Source organism: Macaca nemestrina, chromosome 7 (genome assembly GCF_043159975.1).
Source record: "Macaca nemestrina isolate mMacNem1 chromosome 7, mMacNem.hap1, whole genome shotgun sequence".
NCBI classification, from domain to species: domain Eukaryota; kingdom Metazoa; phylum Chordata; class Mammalia; order Primates; family Cercopithecidae; genus Macaca; species Macaca nemestrina.
In genome coordinates this window covers 108,083,297-108,100,262 of record NC_092131.1, presented here as the reverse complement: position 1 = coordinate 108,100,262, position 16,966 = coordinate 108,083,297, and the positions used below count along the sequence as shown (strand labels likewise).

The window sequence follows — 16,966 nt, the reverse complement described above, 5'->3', positions numbered from 1 at the left end:
TCAGCCTCCTGAGTAGCTGGGATTACAGGTGTGCACCACCACAAGCTGGCTAATTTGTGTATTTTTAGTAGAGACAGGGTTTCATCATATTTGTCAGGCTGGTCTCGAACTCCTGACCTCAGGTGATCTGCCCACCTCGGGCTCCCAAAGTGCTGGGATTATAGGCATGAGCCACTGCGCCTAGCCCTCAATTTTTTAAAAAATAATTTCAACTTTTATTTTAGATTCAGGGGGTAACATATAGATTTGTTTCATGGGTATATTGTGTGATGCTAAAGTTTGAGGTACAATTGATCGCATCACTTAGGCAGTGAGCATAGTATCCAGTAATTAGTTTTTCAACTCTTTTCCTGCTTCTGTCCCTTCCTCTTTCCCCCTTTTTAACAGTGCTCAGTGGATATTGTTTCCATCTTTATGTCCATTTGTATCCAATGTTTAGCTTCCACAAGTGAGAACATGTGGTATTTGGTTTTCTGTTTCTGCAGTAACTCACTTAGAGTAATGGCCTCTAGCTGCATCCATGTTGCTGCAAAAGGCATGATTTTGTTCTTGTTTATGGCTGTGTAGTATTCTGTGGTGTGTGTGTGTGTCCATGGGTGCGTATGTATGTATTGCATTCTCTTTACCCAGTCTACCACTGATGGACACCTAGGTTGAGTCAATGTCTTTGCTATTATGAGTAGTGCTGTGATGAACATACGAGTGCATGTGTCTTTTGGGGGAACAATTTATTTTCTTTTGGATATATAACCAGTAATGGGATTGCTGTGTTGACTGGTAGTTCTGTGTGTTTTTCTTTTCTTTTTTTTTTTTTTTTGAGACAGAGCCTCACTCCAGGCTGGAGTGCAGTGGTACAATCTCAGCTCACTGCAACTTCCACCTCCTGGGTTCAAGCAATTCTCCCACCTCAACCTCCCAGGTAACTGGGACTGCAGACGCCCACCACTACGCTCAGCTACTTTTCATATTTTTTGGTAGAGATGGGGTTTCCCCATGTTGGGCAAGCTGGTCTTGAACTCTTGACCTGAAGTGATCCACCTGCCTTGGCCTCCCAAAGTGCTGGGATTACAGACATGACCCACTGTGCCCGACCTTGGTAGTTCTGAGTTCTTTGAGAAATCTCCAGACTGCTTCCCACAATGGTTAAACTTGTCTATATTCCCACCATCAGTGAGTAAGAATTACCTTTTCTCTGTAGCCTCACCAGCAACTGTTTTTATTTATTTATTTATTTTAGTAGGCATTCTGAGGAGTGAGGAGTGTGAGATGGTATCTCATCGTGGTTTTGATTTCCATTTCTCTGATGATGAGTGATGTTGAGCATTTTTTTCATGTTTGTTGGCTGCTTGTATGTCTTCTTTTGAGAAATGTCTTCATATTTTTTGGCCCACTTTTATGAGATTTTTTTTCCTTATTGAATTGTTAAAATTCCCTATAGCTCCTGGATATTTGACCTTTGTCAAACACATAGTTTGTGAATATTTTCTCCCGTTCTATAGGTTGTCCATTTGTTGGGTTGATAGTTTCTTTTACTGTGCAGAAGCTTTAGAAAGTTTAATTATGTCCTATTCGTCAGTTTTTGTTTTTGTTGCAATTGCTTTTGAGGACTTTGTCATAAATTATCTCCCAAGGTCAGTGTCCAGAGTGGTGTTTCCTAGGTTTTCTTCTAGGATTCTTACAATTTGAAGGCTTACTTTAAATCTTATCTTGAGTTAATTTTTGTGTGTGGTGAAAGGTGGGGGTCCAGTTTCATTCTTCAGCATATGGCTAGCCAACTATCCCAGTACCATTTATTGAATAGAGGGATCTTCCCCATTGCTTATTTTTGTCAACTTTGTTAAAGATCAGATGGCTGTAGGTCTGCAGCTTTATTTCTGGGTTCTCTTTTCTGTTCCATTGGTGCATGTGTCTGTTTTTGTACCAATACCATGCTGTTTTGGTTACTGTAGCCTTATAGTATAGTTTGAAATCCAGTGGTAATGTGATGCCTCCAGTTTTGTTCTTTCTGCTTAGGATTGCTTTGGCTATTCAGGCTTTTGTTGTTGTTGTTGTTCCATGTGAATTTTAGAATATTTTTCTAGTTCTGTGAAAAATGATGTTGGTAGTTTGATAGAAATAGCATTAAATCTGTAGATTGCTTTGGGCAATACAGTCATTTGAATGATATTGAGTCTTCCAATCCATGAGCATAGAACATTTTTCCATTTGTTTGTGTCGTCTGTGATTTCCTCCAGCAGTGTTTTATAGTTCTCCTTGTAGAGATCTTTTACTTAGTAAAAATACATCTAACCAGGATGTATGGATGTAAAAATACCTGATAGAAATACATCTTAGAAATACATCTAACTAAGATGTATTTCTTTTTTGTGTGGACATGGTAAATGGGATTGCATTCCTAATTTGGCTCTCAGTTTGAACGTTATTGGTGTATAGAAATGATGCTGACTTTTGTACATTAATTTTATATTCTGAGGCTTTACTGAAGTTCTTTATCAGTTCCAGGAGCCTTTGGTGGAACTTTTTTTTTTTTTTTTTTGAGATGGAGTTTTGCTGTTTGTTACCTAGGCTGGAGTGCAGTGGCACGATCTCAGCTCACTGCAACCTCTGCCTTCCAAGTTCGAGAGATTCTTCTGCCTCAGCCTCCAGCTGGGGTTACAGGTGCTTGCCACCACCCCCAGCTACTTTTTGTATTTTTAGTAGAGACGGGTTTTCACCATGTTGGCCAGGCTGGTCTCAAACTTCTGACCTCAGGTGATCCACTTTGCCTCAGCCTCCCAAAGCACTGTGATGACAGGCATGAACCACCACACCCAGCCTGATGGAATCTTTAGAGTTTTCTAGGTATAGAAGCATATCATCTGTGAAGAGAGATAGTTTTGACTTCTTTTCTTATTTGGGTGCATTTTATTTCTTTTTCTTTCCTGATTGCTGTGGCTGGGACTACCAGTACTATGTTGAATAGGAGTGGTGAGAGTGAGCATCTTTGTCTTTTTCTAATTCTCAAGGGGAATGCCTCTAGCTTTTGCCCATTCAGCATGTTGTTGGTTGTGGATTTGTCATAGATGGTTCTTGTTATTTTGGGGATATTCATTTGATGCCTAGTTTGTTGAGGGCTTTTATCATGAAGAGATGCTGGATTTTATAGAAAGCTTTTTCCATGTCTATTGAGACAACATATGGTTTTTATTTTTAACACTATTTCATCATGATTGTTGTGAATTGTATTACTTTTTATTTTTCGATTTTATTTTAGTTTTAGAGTGAAGTCTTCCTATGTTGCTCAGGCTGGCCATGAGCTTCTGGGCTTAAGTGATTCTTCCAGCTTAGCCTCTTAGCCAGTGTGCCTGGCTGAATTATATTTTATTATGCTTATTGGCCTTTTTATTTTCCTTTACATTATTCATGTCTTTTGTTGTTCTGTTGGTGTGTTCAAATTTTTTTTACCAGTTTATCTTACATTGATTCTTTGTATATTATATATTCCAGTTTTTCTTTCTGACTTATACTTGTTCCAATTTTCTCCAAGATTGTTTTTGTTTTTGCTGATAAGAATCAGTGTTTGGGTTTTTGTTAAACAAACTTTTGAAATTAAAGTTTAACATCCATATAGTAAAATGAACAAATAAAGTGAACATACTCATTTAACTAATTTATCCTACCGTACTAGTACCCCAGAAGCCTTTGTCATGACCCTTTAAGTCACTAATCTCCCTCTGAAAGGTGACTACTTTCTGTCTTCTATAAATTAGTTGTGTCCATATTTAAACTTTATATAAAGGAAATCATATATACAGTGTGTATTCTTTTATGTGTGGCTTCTTTCTCTTAACATTATGCCTGTTAGATACATCCATGTGGTTGAGTGTGGCAGTAGCTCATTCTTTTTCATTGCTTTGTAATATTCTGTCATATGACTGTGCCATGATTTATTTGTCCATTTTACTGTTGTTGGATATATGGATTGTTTCTGTTTGGGGGCCATTGAGGCCATTCTTGTACATGTGATTTGGTATACATATGTAAACGTTTCTGTTGGATATAGACGAGTGGAACTGCTAAGTCATGGAGTGTGCTGTGCATATGGTCAGCATTAGTAGATCCTGCCATCCTGCCAAACAGTCCCTTAAAGTGGTTGTAACACTTTATACTCATCAACAAAGCGAAGAGACATAAGAGTTCGTTCTGGTTGCCCACATCCTCTCCAGTACTTGGTATTGTCAGTTTTTGTAGTTTTAGCCATTTGTGTGGGTGTGAGGACGTATTTCATTGTGGTTTTAAGTTTCATGTCACAGATGATTAATGATGTTGAATATGCCAATAGTTTTTTAATCCAGTCTGACAGACTTTGTCTTTTATCTGAACTGTTTGGTTCACTTGCATTTAATGTAAATTTGTGAAACGGATATATTTGGGTTTATGTTTACCATCTTGCAATTTGTTTTCACAAACTGTCACATCTGTTTTTTGGTTTTTTTTTCCTTTCTTGCTTTCTTTTAGAGGAACCAAGTTATTTTTATTATTATTTTTTTTTATTTTTTATTTTCTTTAGGTAATGATAACAGTTTTTCCCCTTATTCTGTGAATATAGTGAACTACATTAATTGATTTTCCAATTTAAACCTGTTTTGGATTCCTTACATAAATCAGACTTGGTTGTTATGCATTATCCTTTTTATATATTACTGGATTTAATTTGCTGAATTTTTAAAGTATTTTTATGACTACTGAATGAGAGAAATTAGTCTCTCTATATATTTTTTCTTGCAATGAAATTGTCAAAATTGTCTTCATACAAAAGTTAGAAATATTTCCTTTTTTTCCCCCCAGTGTTTAAGAGTTTATATTATTAATTTTCTCCGGGAACCAACTTCTGGCTTTATTAATTTTCTCTATTATAGTGTGTTTTCCATTTCATTACTTTCTGCCTTTTTCTTTATTACTTTCTTCCTTTCCTTTCTTTGCTTTTAATTTGCTGGGGTTATTTTATTAGTCTTTGTGACTTTTTGAGATACTTAGAAGGTCAACCTGTATTCTTTTTGAATGCATATATTTAAGTCTGTATTTTTCCTCCCAGCACCCTTCACCCCCCAGTTTTTGATATGTGTATTCTCATTATCATTCAATTAAAAATTTTTAATTTTTGCTTTTTTTTTTTTTCTGTGACTCATAGATTGTAGATAATTTCCAAATATTTGGGATTTCTTCTTATCTTGCTCTTGCTGATTTCTGGCTTAATTCCATTGTAGTCAGAAAATATATTCTGTATCATTTCAGCCCTTTGAAATTTGTTGATATCTGCTTTGGCCCAGCATATGGTAATTTTATTTATTTTTTATTATTTTATTTTATTTATTTTTGAGACAGTGTCTCGCTCTGTCACCCGGGCTGAAGTATAGTGGCATGATCTCGGCTCACTGTAACCTCCGCCTCCTGGGGTCCAGCGATTCTCCTGCTTCAGCCTCCCAGGTAGCTGGGATGACAGGCACGTGCTGCCATGCCCAGCTAATTTTTATATTTTTTAGTAGCAACGGGGTTTCACCATGTTTGGCCAGGCTGGTCTCGAACTCGTGACCTCAGGTGATCCACCCACCACAGCCTCCCAAAATGCTAGGGTTACAGGCGTGAGCCACCTCACCTGGCCCATACGGTAGTTTTAATAAGTATTCATGTATACTTGAGAAAAGTATATTCTTCTTTGTTATATGCAGAGAAACCTGAATAGTCCTGTATCTCTGCAACAAATTGAATACTATATCTATGAAAGGACTATATAGTAATAATCTTCAAATTTTCTATATATCTATCTATTGATTTGCTTTTTGTTTGTTCTATCAGTTACTAAAAGTAGATTTAAATCTCAGGGTATGATTGAGAATGTGTTTCCTTTCAATTCCTTCAGTTTTCTTCTTTATTTTGAGACTATATCATTAGGTACATTCAAATTTAGGATTTTTTTTTTTTTTTTTTTTTTTTTGAGACGGAGTCTCGCTCTGTCGCCCAGGCTGGAGTGCAGTGGCGCGATCTCGGCTCACTGCAAGCTCCGCCTCCCGGGTTCACGCCATTCTCCTGCCTCAGCCTCCCGAGTAGCTGGGACTACAGGCGCCCACAACCGCGCCCGGCTAATTTTTTGTATTTTTAGTAGAGACGGGGTTTCACCGTGGTCTCGATCTCCTGACCTTGTGATCCGCCTGCCTCGGCCTCCCAAAGTGCTGGGATTACAGGCGTGAGCCACCGCGCCCGGCCTAGGATTTTTTTTTTATTGAATTTGCTTCTTTATCTTTACAATCTATCTCACTTTAAATCTAATTAAATTTCTTGTGGGTTTTTGTTTTTTGTTTTTTTTTTTTTTTGCGAAAGAGTCTCCCTCTGTCACCCAGGCCAGAGTGCAGTGGCACAGTCTTCGCTCACTGCAACCTCCACCTCCTAGGCTCAAGCAGTTCTCATAGCTGGGACTGCAGGCATGCACTACCATGCCCTGCTAAATTTTGTATTTTTAGTAGAGATGGGGTTTTGCCATGTTGGCCGGGCTAGTCTCGAACTCCTGGCATCAAGTGATCAGCTCGCCTCAGCCTCCCAAAGTTCTGGCATGAGCCACCACGCCCGGCCTAAACTTCTTGTTTTAAAGTCTTTGTCTGATATTGGTATAGTTTCTCAAGGTTTTAAAAATTCTATGTCTTTCTCATCCTTTTACTTTTAGCCTTACGTTATTTTGACCATGTCTCTTGTAAGCTTCATTTTTTAAAAATTCAGTCTGAAAGACTTTGCCTTTTATATGGAATATTTGATTCACTTTATACTTAATATGATTAATAGTCTATTAAACTTTCTTTCTTTTTTTTTGTAGACAGTGTCTCCTCTGTCACCCAGGCTGGAATGCAGTGGCATGATTTCAGCTCATTCCAGCGTCAACCTCCTGGGCTCAGGTGATCCTCCCACCTCAGCCTCCCTTATTAAAGAGTCTTTTATTATTATTTTAGTGGGTTGCCCTTGTTATTACAAGAATATATTCTTACTGATTTTTAAATTAAATCTTAAAAATTAAAATTTTTAGGTGGGGAACAGTGGCTCATGCCTTTAGTCCCAGCACTTTGGGAGGCTGAGGCGGGTAGATTGTTTGAGTCGAGTTCAAGGCCAGCCTCGGCAAAATGGGGAAACCCTGTCTTTACAAAAAAAAATTTAAAAATTTGCCTGGAGTGGTGGCACACACCTGTAGTCCCAGCTACCTGGGGGACTGAGCTGGGGATCACTTGAACCCAGGAGTTCAAGGCTGCAGTTAGCCATGATCACACCACTGCTCTCCACACCTGGGTGACAGTGAGACCCTGTCTCTAAATAAATAAATTAATTAAATTAAAAAATTTTAATTAAAATTTTCCACACTATAATAAAGGCATTATTGATACTTTTGCTATATTTAACCTTCTGTAGCCTTTGGTGCTACTATTTCGTGTATTTTAATTTTTCATATGTTACAAAGCCCACAAAACATTATTTTTAAAGTCAATAATCATTTTGATTTGCCTATATATTTGCCTTTTCAGTTATCTTCATTTTTTTCTGTATGACCAGATGTGTGCTTCTATCTGGAAACATTTCTGTTAGCTTGAAAAATTCCCTTCAGTATTTCTTTTAGAACAGGCAGGATACTAACCAGATTCTCTCAACTCTTTTTTTTCTTTTGTCTAAAAACAGCTTTATCTTACTTTTTTTTTTTTTTTTTTTTTTTTTTTTAAAAGAGATGAGGCCCTGCTATGTTGCCCTGGCTGGAGCGCAGTGGCTATTCACAGCCTCAAAATTCTGGCCTCAAACAATCCTCCCACCCTAGCTTCCTGAGTAGCTGAGACTAGAGGGGCACACTGCTGAGCCCAGCTTGCCTTCGTTTTTGAAGGATATTTTTCTGGGTAGAAAGCTCCATCTTTCATTTGAATGCTATTCTATTATTCCTTTTTTTTTTTTTTTTTTGGAGACAGAGTAAGACTCTGTCACCACCCAGCCTAGAGTGCAGTGGCACAATTTCATCTCAGTGCAACCTCTACCTGCCAGGTTCAAGTGATTCTCCTGCCTCAGCCTCCCGAGTAGCTAGGATTACAGGCACCCACCACGATGCTCGGCTAAATTTTGTATTGTTAGTAGAGATGGGGTTTCACCATGTTGGGGAATGGTACCCAACATGTAGGCTTTTATCGCTCACCTGCCTTCCACCATTTCCCCCAGGTCCTCAAAGTTCATTATATCATTCTTAGGCCTTTGCCTCCTCATAGCGTCTTAGCTCCCACTTATAAGTAAGACCATATGATATTTGGTTTTCCATTCCTGAGTTACTTCACTTAGAATAATGGCCTCCAAGTTCATCCAAGTTGCTGTAAAGGCCTTTGTTTCGTTCTGTTTTATGACTGAGTGGTATTCTGTGGTGTATATATACCACATTTTCTTCATCCAGTCATTGGTTGATGGGCATTTAGCTTGGCTCCGTATTTTTGCAGTTGCCAGTAGTGCTGCTGTAAACATGTATGTGCAAGAATCTTTTTCATGTAATGACTTACTTTCCTTTGGGTAGATATCCGGTAGTGGAACTGCTGGATCAAATGGTAGTTCTAATTTTAGTTCTTTTTTTTTGAGACAGAGTCTTGCTCTGTTGCCCAGGCTGGAGTGCAGTGGTGCGATCGTAGCTCTGCAGCTTCCGCCTCCAGGTTCAAGCGATTCTCCTGCCTCAGCCTCCCGAGTAGCTGGGACTACAGGCGCCCATCACTGCACCCAGCTAATTTTTGTATATTTTTTTAGAGATGGTGTTTCACCATGTTGGTCAGGCTGGTTTCAAACTCCTGACCTCGTGATCTGCCCACCTCAGCCTCCTAAAGTACTGGGATTACACGCATGACCCACCACGCCTGGTCCTTTTTAGTTCTTTAAGGAATCTCCATACTGTTTTCCTTAGTGATTGTAGTAGTTTACATTACCACCAGCAGTGTAAAAGAGTTACTTTTTCACCACATCCACGCCAGCATCTTTTCTTTTTTTTTTTTCTAATTATGGCCATTCTTGCAGGAGTGAGGTGATACCTTATTGCGGTTTTAATTTGCCTTTCCACGATAATTAGTGATGAACATGAGCATTTTTTCATATGTTTGTTGGCCACTTGTATATGTTCTTTTGAGAATTGTCTCTTCCTGTCCTTTGCACACTTTGTCCTGGGATTATTTGGGTTTTTTTTTCTTGCTGACTTGTTTGAGTTGTAGATTCTGGATATTAGTCCTTTGTTGGATGCATAGTTTGCAAATATTTTCTCCCACTCTGTGGGTCGTGTGTTTGCTCTGCTGATTATTTCTTCCGCTGTGCAAAAGCTTTTTAGTTTAATTAGGTTCCATTCATTTATTTTTGTTTTTGTTGCATTTGCTTTTGGGTTCTTAGTCATGAATTATTTACCTAAGCCAATGTCTTGAAGAGTTTTCTAGATGCTGTCTTCTAGAATTTTTATGGTTTCTTAGATTTAAGTCTTTGATTCATCTCGAGTTGATTTTTATATAAGGTGAGAAAGGAGGATTCCTGGCATCCATAAGGAACAGCATTTATTCCTGAATCTAAATTTTGACTAATTAATGCTTTTAACATTTTAATTAATGTGTTTAACCTCAAATGGATTTATCGAAACTTTAAAATATATGCAAAGATTATATATGCTAAGATTTTTTTTCCCTATTTTTATGTTACATCCTCTAGATTTGAATTTACTTTAAGTGGAGTATTCCAAAGTTAGGAATTGAAATCAAATTGCTTTTTTTAGGTTTATGTTTTTATTTCCACAGGTCCTGCTCAATCTGGAATTTTGTCAGATCGTGAAGTGGTAAACCTCTTTCTTCATTTTACTGTCAACCCTAAACCCCGAGTTGAATACATTGACCGACCAAGGTGCTGCCTCAGAGGAAAGGAATGCTGCATCAATAGATTCCAGCAAGTAGAAAGCCGCTGGGGTTACAGTGGGACGAGTGATCGAATCAGGTATCTGTTATATTGGGGATACGGGGGTAGAGTGGGGGTAGCAGTTACCATTTGGCCTTTTTTATATATTATGGGAGATAATTAACCAACATTTCATTTTATACTTTGTTTAATACACTTTTAAGTTAAGTTAATACAGGAGTCAAGAAGTCACTGAGGCATCCCGCCCTCCTCACTGATTTATGAGTGAGGGTGACTTCTTAAGAAAAAAACAGAGTAAGAAAGGATTGGGTTGGACCTTCTGTTATGTGATTTTTTTTTTTTTTTCACCCGAGATGGAGTCGCTCTGTCACTCAGGCTGGAGTGCAGTGGCGTGATCTCTCTCACTGTAACCTCCACCTCCTGGGTTCAAGCGATCCTCCCACCTCAGCCTCCCGTTACTCGGCAAACCTGTAAGGCATGCACCACCATGCCCATCTAATATTTTTGTATTTTTAGTAGAGACAGGGTTTCACCATGTTGTCCAGGCTGGTCTTGACCTACTGACCTCAAGTGATTCACCTGCCTCAGCCTTCCAAAGTGCTGGGATTACAGGGGTGAGCCACCACACCTGGCTGTTATGTGATTTTTGTTTGGATCACCACTGCCCAGTGAGCTGAGCTCTAGACCTTAATTGATCAAACATTATTTTTACAGGCTTAGGGCTACAATTAATAAATGCAACCTTACTATGTTTAGTGTGAGTTTTTTCTTTGCATGGATGTTGCAGGGAAAATATCTCAGTATACGTTTATAAAAACTTTGAGAAAAAAATCAAGAATCTTGAAAAATGCATGCATATAATCCTGTTGAAGAAATTGTCTTTGCTGTATTGTGTTTCTTTAGGTCAAGTGTCAAAATAGAATCAGTGCCAGTCTTCACAAAACATGACTTTTGGATTTTCATTTGTTGAATAGCACTTCAGTATAAAACTAGAAATTAACAAGTTGGTTAAAAAAGAGAAATCTGGTTGGATGGGGGACTATTATAAATCTCGAGTTAACATGGAAATTAAAAATGTACTTTGTAGGCTGTTTAATAATAATTCACAATAACTATATGTAAAAAATTACGGGATGAGGCCAAAGCTGCACACAAATAAAAAATAATAATTAACTACTTATAGTAAATAGAGTAGAAATAAATGATTTAAGCATTCAGCCCAAGTAGCTAGAAAACAAATAGCAAAATAACTCTAAGAAAAGAGAAAGTAAATAGATAAATGCAGAAATTAATGAATTAGAAATAGTAGAATTGATAAATCCATAAGCTGGTTCCTTTAAAAGACTAATAAACCTCTGGCGAAGGTAATAAACATTCACATTTAGAAGTAAAAACGGGAATACAATTATATGCTGACATTTTTATTTTAATTCTGGGTTTATTCTGTGCTAATAAATTGAACATGTTGATGGAATGGATCATTTTATAGGCAAATATAAATTATCAAAATTGACTGAAGAAGAAAGCCTGAATAGACCAATTACCATGGAAGGAATTAAAAGTTATCAAAGAACTGTCCCTTCACAAGGTGGTTTTTACAGGTGAGTTTTGTCAAATCCTCAAGGAACAGTTAGTTTCCTTGAGCATTAAAAGAATAAAATACTACTTGGTTAATTATTGAAGGAAGCGTAACCCTTATATAGGAATCAGGCAAGACAAAAAAAATCTAGATCAATCTCAATATAAAGAAGAAAGTTTGTGTAAAACATTAGGATATTGAATCTGTACCTTAGGAGAATAACACTGTATGACCCAAACAGAATTTATTTGGAGATTGAAAGAATGGCTCAGTGTTAGGAAATGTATTAGTATAATTCTCACAACAGATCAAAGAAGAAAAACAATTTGATTTCAGTCGATGTCAGAAAGGTTTTTGATAAAATTTCACCTTCATTCCAGATATAATTCTTACTAGATTAGGCCTAGAAGGGTACTTGTTTGCCATGATAAACTATTGAAACCTCAAGATAGAGATGCCTACTATCCTTGCTGTTTTCAGCAGTGTTATTATAATTCTGATTGATTATTTGCTAATGGCATTATATACATTAGTAGTTCACAACCCTATCAAACCCAGTTCTCTCTTTTTTTAATAAATATTTTATAATTCCCACTTTACTAACCTGAAATAAAATTCATAGATAATATGCTTTATACATTTTGTAATTGATGAGTGATCTAGTTATCATATAAAGGGGAAATAAATGTAACTTATAGTAAAATATGTAGTTCAATACATAGACTTTGGGTAGGACAACACTAGAAGGCAAACTGAAGTAGTCAGTTGCTGTACATATATGTATCACCATGATGAGACAGTTTCAGCTGCACAGTACCTGTGTGTTATGTCTTAAATACCATGAGCAGCATTGCTGCCACTTACGTTTTCTTTAAAGGTTCCAAGTAAAAGAGTATGTATAGTTGATCCTACTCATGGTGTCTATTTCTGAACTTGCCTACTGGCTGAAATTTATCTGTAACCTGTAAAGTCAATACTCGGGGCACTTTCTTAGTCATTTTCAGCAAAGGCTTTAGTTGCCAGACCAGCATGTTTCCAGCTGTGGCTGAACAAGGCAAGGCTCTACTTTCCTGTTTCAGCTCTCCTACAGAGGTGGAGACGGGGAGGCACAGTGCAGTGGAGTGCAGGAAACTCTGGCTCTTGGGCAGGTTGAATGGGGCTTGAATCCCAGCTCTGGCACCTCTTAGTGGGGCAGCCTCAGACAAGTCACTTAACACTTCCAAATTCTGTTTTCTCTTTTGTGGAATAAAGAAAATAGAATATACTAGGACGAGGTGTTTATTGGTTTGTTTTGAGATGGAGTTTCGCTCTTGTTGTCCACGCTAAAGCGATCTCAGCTCACTGCACCTCCAGGTTCAAGTGATTCTCCTGCCTCAGGCTCCCAAGTAGCTGGGATTAACAGGCATGTGCCACCACACATGGCTACTTTTGTATTTTTAGTAGAGATGGGGTTTCACCATGTTGGCCAGGCTTGTCTCGAACTCCTGACCTTAGGTGATCCACCAGCATCAGCCTCCCAAAGTGCTGGGGTTACACGTATGAGCCACCTTGCCTGGCTGGATGAGTTGTTTTTAGGATTTTTTTTTTTTTTTTTTTTTTTGAGACGGAGTCTCGCTCTGTCGCCCAGGCTGGAGTGCAGTGGCCGGATCTCAGCTCACTGCAAGCTCCACCTCCCGGGTTTGCGCCATTCTCCTGCCTCAGCCTCCCGAGTAGCTGGGACTACAGGCGCCTGCCACCTCGCCCGGCTAATTTTTTGCATTTTTTAGTAGAGACGGGGTTTCACCGTGTCAGCCAGGATGGTCTCGATCTCCTGACCTCGTGATCCGCCCGTCTCGGCCTCCCAAAGTGCTGGGATTACAGGCTTGAGCCACCGCGCCCGGCCTGTTTTTAGGATTTAAGATTATAACCTATGTGAGGTGTGTATATATGTGTATATGTATAGACACACACACACACACACACACACACACACGCACACATATTTCCCCTAGGAGCAGTGGTTTAGTATTTGCTAATTCTGTATGTTAAGAAATATAACTTACGCAGATAATGAGAATTTACTGTATATTGCTTCTGTTTATATGGTAGTCGCCTCTTGTAAAAGTCTGAATATTAAAATTGCACTAAAAGACTGGGCACGGTGGCTCAAGCCTGTAATCCCAGCACTTTGGGAGGCCAAGGCAGGTAGATCACCTGAGATCGGGAGTTCGAGACCAGCCTGACCAACATGGAGAAACCCCGTCTCTACTAAAAATACAAAATTAGCCAGGCGTGGTGGTGCATGCCTGTAATCCCAGCTACTCGGGAGGCTGAGGCAGGAGAATCGCTTGAACCTGGGTGGTGGAGGTTGCGGTGAGCCGAGATTGCACCATTGCACTCCAGCCTGGGCAACAAGAGCGAAACTCCGTCTCAAAAAAAAAAAATGCACTAAAAAATCTGGTTTATAAACAAAATGGAATGAGGTTCAAGGCTTGTAGTTATAAACAGATTTTTTACCTACATGAATTCTGGCAAGACACCTAAAAGTTGATTGAGTTACGGGAGACTGTTCTATGCATTTCAGGAAATCTAGTTTCCCTGGCTCCTTGCCAGTAGTGCCCCTAAACCTTTGTGAAATCGAGTATGCCTTCTTGAGGGTGGAACTGCTCTTGAGAACAACTGGTCCACCTAGATAACCTTAGTGTCAAGCCAAAAAACTACTAGAACCAATAAAAGAGAATAGTGGCCACTTATAAAAAGCATATTTAAAAACCATTGGTGTTCCTGTATGTCATCAAAATTCAGTTACAGAGATGAGTAATGGTGACAGTTGTACAATGATATGAATGTATTTAGTGCCATTGAGCTGTACACTTAAAAATGGTTAAAATGGTACATATTTTACCACAAAAAAATTATAAAACAATTTGCTTAAATTGAGTAAATATCAGTAAATAATATTTTGAGTGTTACTATTACAGTATGTTACTGTATTACAGTAATTTTATATATCACTATATATATAGAATGTTACTATAGTATTGTGAATAATCCCATTCATAACAGTAACATAATATTAAATAGTAGGATTAAACCCAGTAAGAAATATAAAGTACATTAGCTTTATGAAGAACTGGAAAAGTTTGAGTAGAATCATACTTTAATAAGGACAGTGTCTTCCAAGTTAACCTATGTATGTTAGAGAATTTCTTTCAGAAGTCACATACTATTTTAGATAGTGGAGAGTGGCTTGGCAAAATTCTTTTTTTTTTTTTTTTTTTTTTCTGTGACGGAGTCTTGTTTTGTTGCCCAGGCTGGAGTGCAATGGTGAGATCTGGGCTCACTGCAACCTCCGCCTCCTGAGTTCAAATGATTCTCCCTGCCTCAGCCTCCCGAGTAACTGGGATTATAGGCGCCTGCCACCATGCCTGTCTAATTTTTGTATTTTTAATAGAGACAAGGTTTCACCATGTTGGTCAGGCTGGTCATGAACTCCTGATCTCAGGTGATCTGCCTGCCCCAGCCTCTCCAAGTACTGGGATTACAGGTGTGAGCAACTGCACCCGGCTGGCAAAATTCTTAGCAGTTAATTTGGAAGAGTACATGTTTCTCTTTTAATAAGAGTAATACAGATGACAAGACAAAGTATTGTAAAGCTATAGGAAATTAGTGTTGTATGGAGCAGAGTATAGATGTCAGAAACTAACCTAACATAAACGAACATTTAGAAAATGATATGGCCAGGTGTACTGGCTCACACCTGTAATCCCAGCACTTTGGGAGGCTGAAGTGGGCGGCTCACTTGAGCCCAGGAGTTTGAGAGCAGCCTGCGCAACATGGTGAAACTCCATCTCTACAAAAAAATTTAAAAATTAGGTGTGGTGCATGCACCTGTAATCGCAGCTACTTAAGAGGCTGAGGAAGGAGGATCGCTTAAGCCTGGGAGATTGAAGCTGCAGTGAGCTGTGATCTCACCACTGCACTCCAGCCCAGGCAACAGAGCAAGACCCTGTCTCAAAAACAAAAAAGAATATGATAAAGGTGAGAGAAGGATTAATCACTGGGAAAATTAAGTTAGATCCTTACTGATCCCATATACCCGTATTCATGTAAATTAAAATTTTAATATTAAAACTAAAACCATGAAAGTGCTGGAAGAGGTAAATGTTTATGTACTATGAGGATGTGGTAGACCTCTCTAAACTTGGCATATATCATAATTTTGAAAACAGATAATTGAAAAAGTTTAAGTACAAAATCACCATAAAGTTAAAAGATACGTGACAAATGGGAAACGTATAGTGGATATTACCAACAAAGCATAAATATCATCTATATATAACATGATCTTTTGAATCTACATTAAAAAGACAAACTCATCTGTAGAGAAAAATGAGAAAAGAACATGAGTTCAGTATTTCATTAGACAGAAAATCCAGTGGGTAGTAAGCATATGAGCAAATGTTTTATCTCATTAATAATCAAATAAATAGGCTGGGCGTGGTGACTCACACCTGTAATCGACGCACTTTGAGAGGCTGAGGCGGGAGGATCTGTTGACCTCAGGAGTTCCAGACCAGCCTGGGCAACATGGCGAAAACCCATCTCTACAAAAAAATATAAAAATTAGCTGAGCATGGTAGTATGTGATTGCTTGAACCTGGGAGGTTGAGGCTGCAATGAGTGGAGATTGTGCCATTGCACTCCAGACTGGGTGACAAAGTGAGATCCTGTGTCAAATAGTAACAATAATAATCAAAATATAAATGGAATTTGTCACTATCAGTTTCTCAAAGGCAAAAGGAAATGAAAAATACTCCTGGTTGATAAGACTGAGAGTAAAATGATCCTTATACCTTATGGGGTATAAAATGTTATCTTTCCAGAAAGCAACTTGACAATGTTTACCTAAAGCCTTAAGACTCTGTCTTTTGACTGGGTGTGGTGGCTCACACCTGTAATCAAAACACTTTGGGAGGCCAAGGCAGGAGGATCACTTGAGCTCAGGAGTTCAAGATCAGCCTTGGCAACATAGTAAGATCCTGCCTCTACAAATAATAATTTTTTAAAAGTTAGCTGTATGTAGTGGCATGCACCTGTGGTCCCAGATATTCAGGAGGCTGAGGCAGGAGGGTCGCCTGAGCCCAAGAGGTTGAAGCTGCAGTGAGCCATGATTGCACCACTGCTCTCCAATTTGAGTGACAGAGCAAGACCCTGTGTAAATAAAGAAATAAAAATAAAAATTTTTTAAAGAATGTGCCTTTATTTTCATCAGCAATTCTACTTCTAGGAATTTATTCCAAGGAAAATAATTAAGGCTTCATAAAATGATTTAGCTGTAAGATTGTTCATCGTGCCATTATTATATAATAAAAACTGCAAATAACCTAGATTATCCAACAAGGCATTAGTTAAATATAGTGAATTGGTAATTTTTTTTTATCATTTTACATGAAAAAGAGGTTACAAATATATATATTCTGATATGAT

General features: G+C 38.3%; 1 protein-coding gene and 1 long non-coding RNA gene across 2 annotated transcripts in view; one reads left to right on the top strand and one right to left on the bottom strand.

Annotated features, from left to right (window-relative positions):
• The window catches only part of LOC139364060 (uncharacterized), a 57,260-nt gene that overhangs the window by 25,869 nt on the left and 14,425 nt on the right, over positions 1-16,966 (bottom strand). The window contains exon 2 of the long non-coding RNA XR_011625279.1: positions 16,006-16,083. This is a non-coding gene — a long non-coding RNA (uncharacterized lncRNA). The remainder of the gene's footprint in view (positions 1-16,005; positions 16,084-16,966) is intronic.
• Positions 1-16,966, top strand: part of LOC105497473 (BTB domain containing 1) — a 58,056-nt gene that overhangs the window by 31,796 nt on the left and 9,294 nt on the right. Inside the window, exon 5 of the mRNA XM_011768586.2 lies at positions 9,804-9,996. Within this exon, the coding sequence (XP_011766888.2) occupies positions 9,804-9,996 (193 nt within the window). The remainder of the gene's footprint in view (positions 1-9,803; positions 9,997-16,966) is intronic.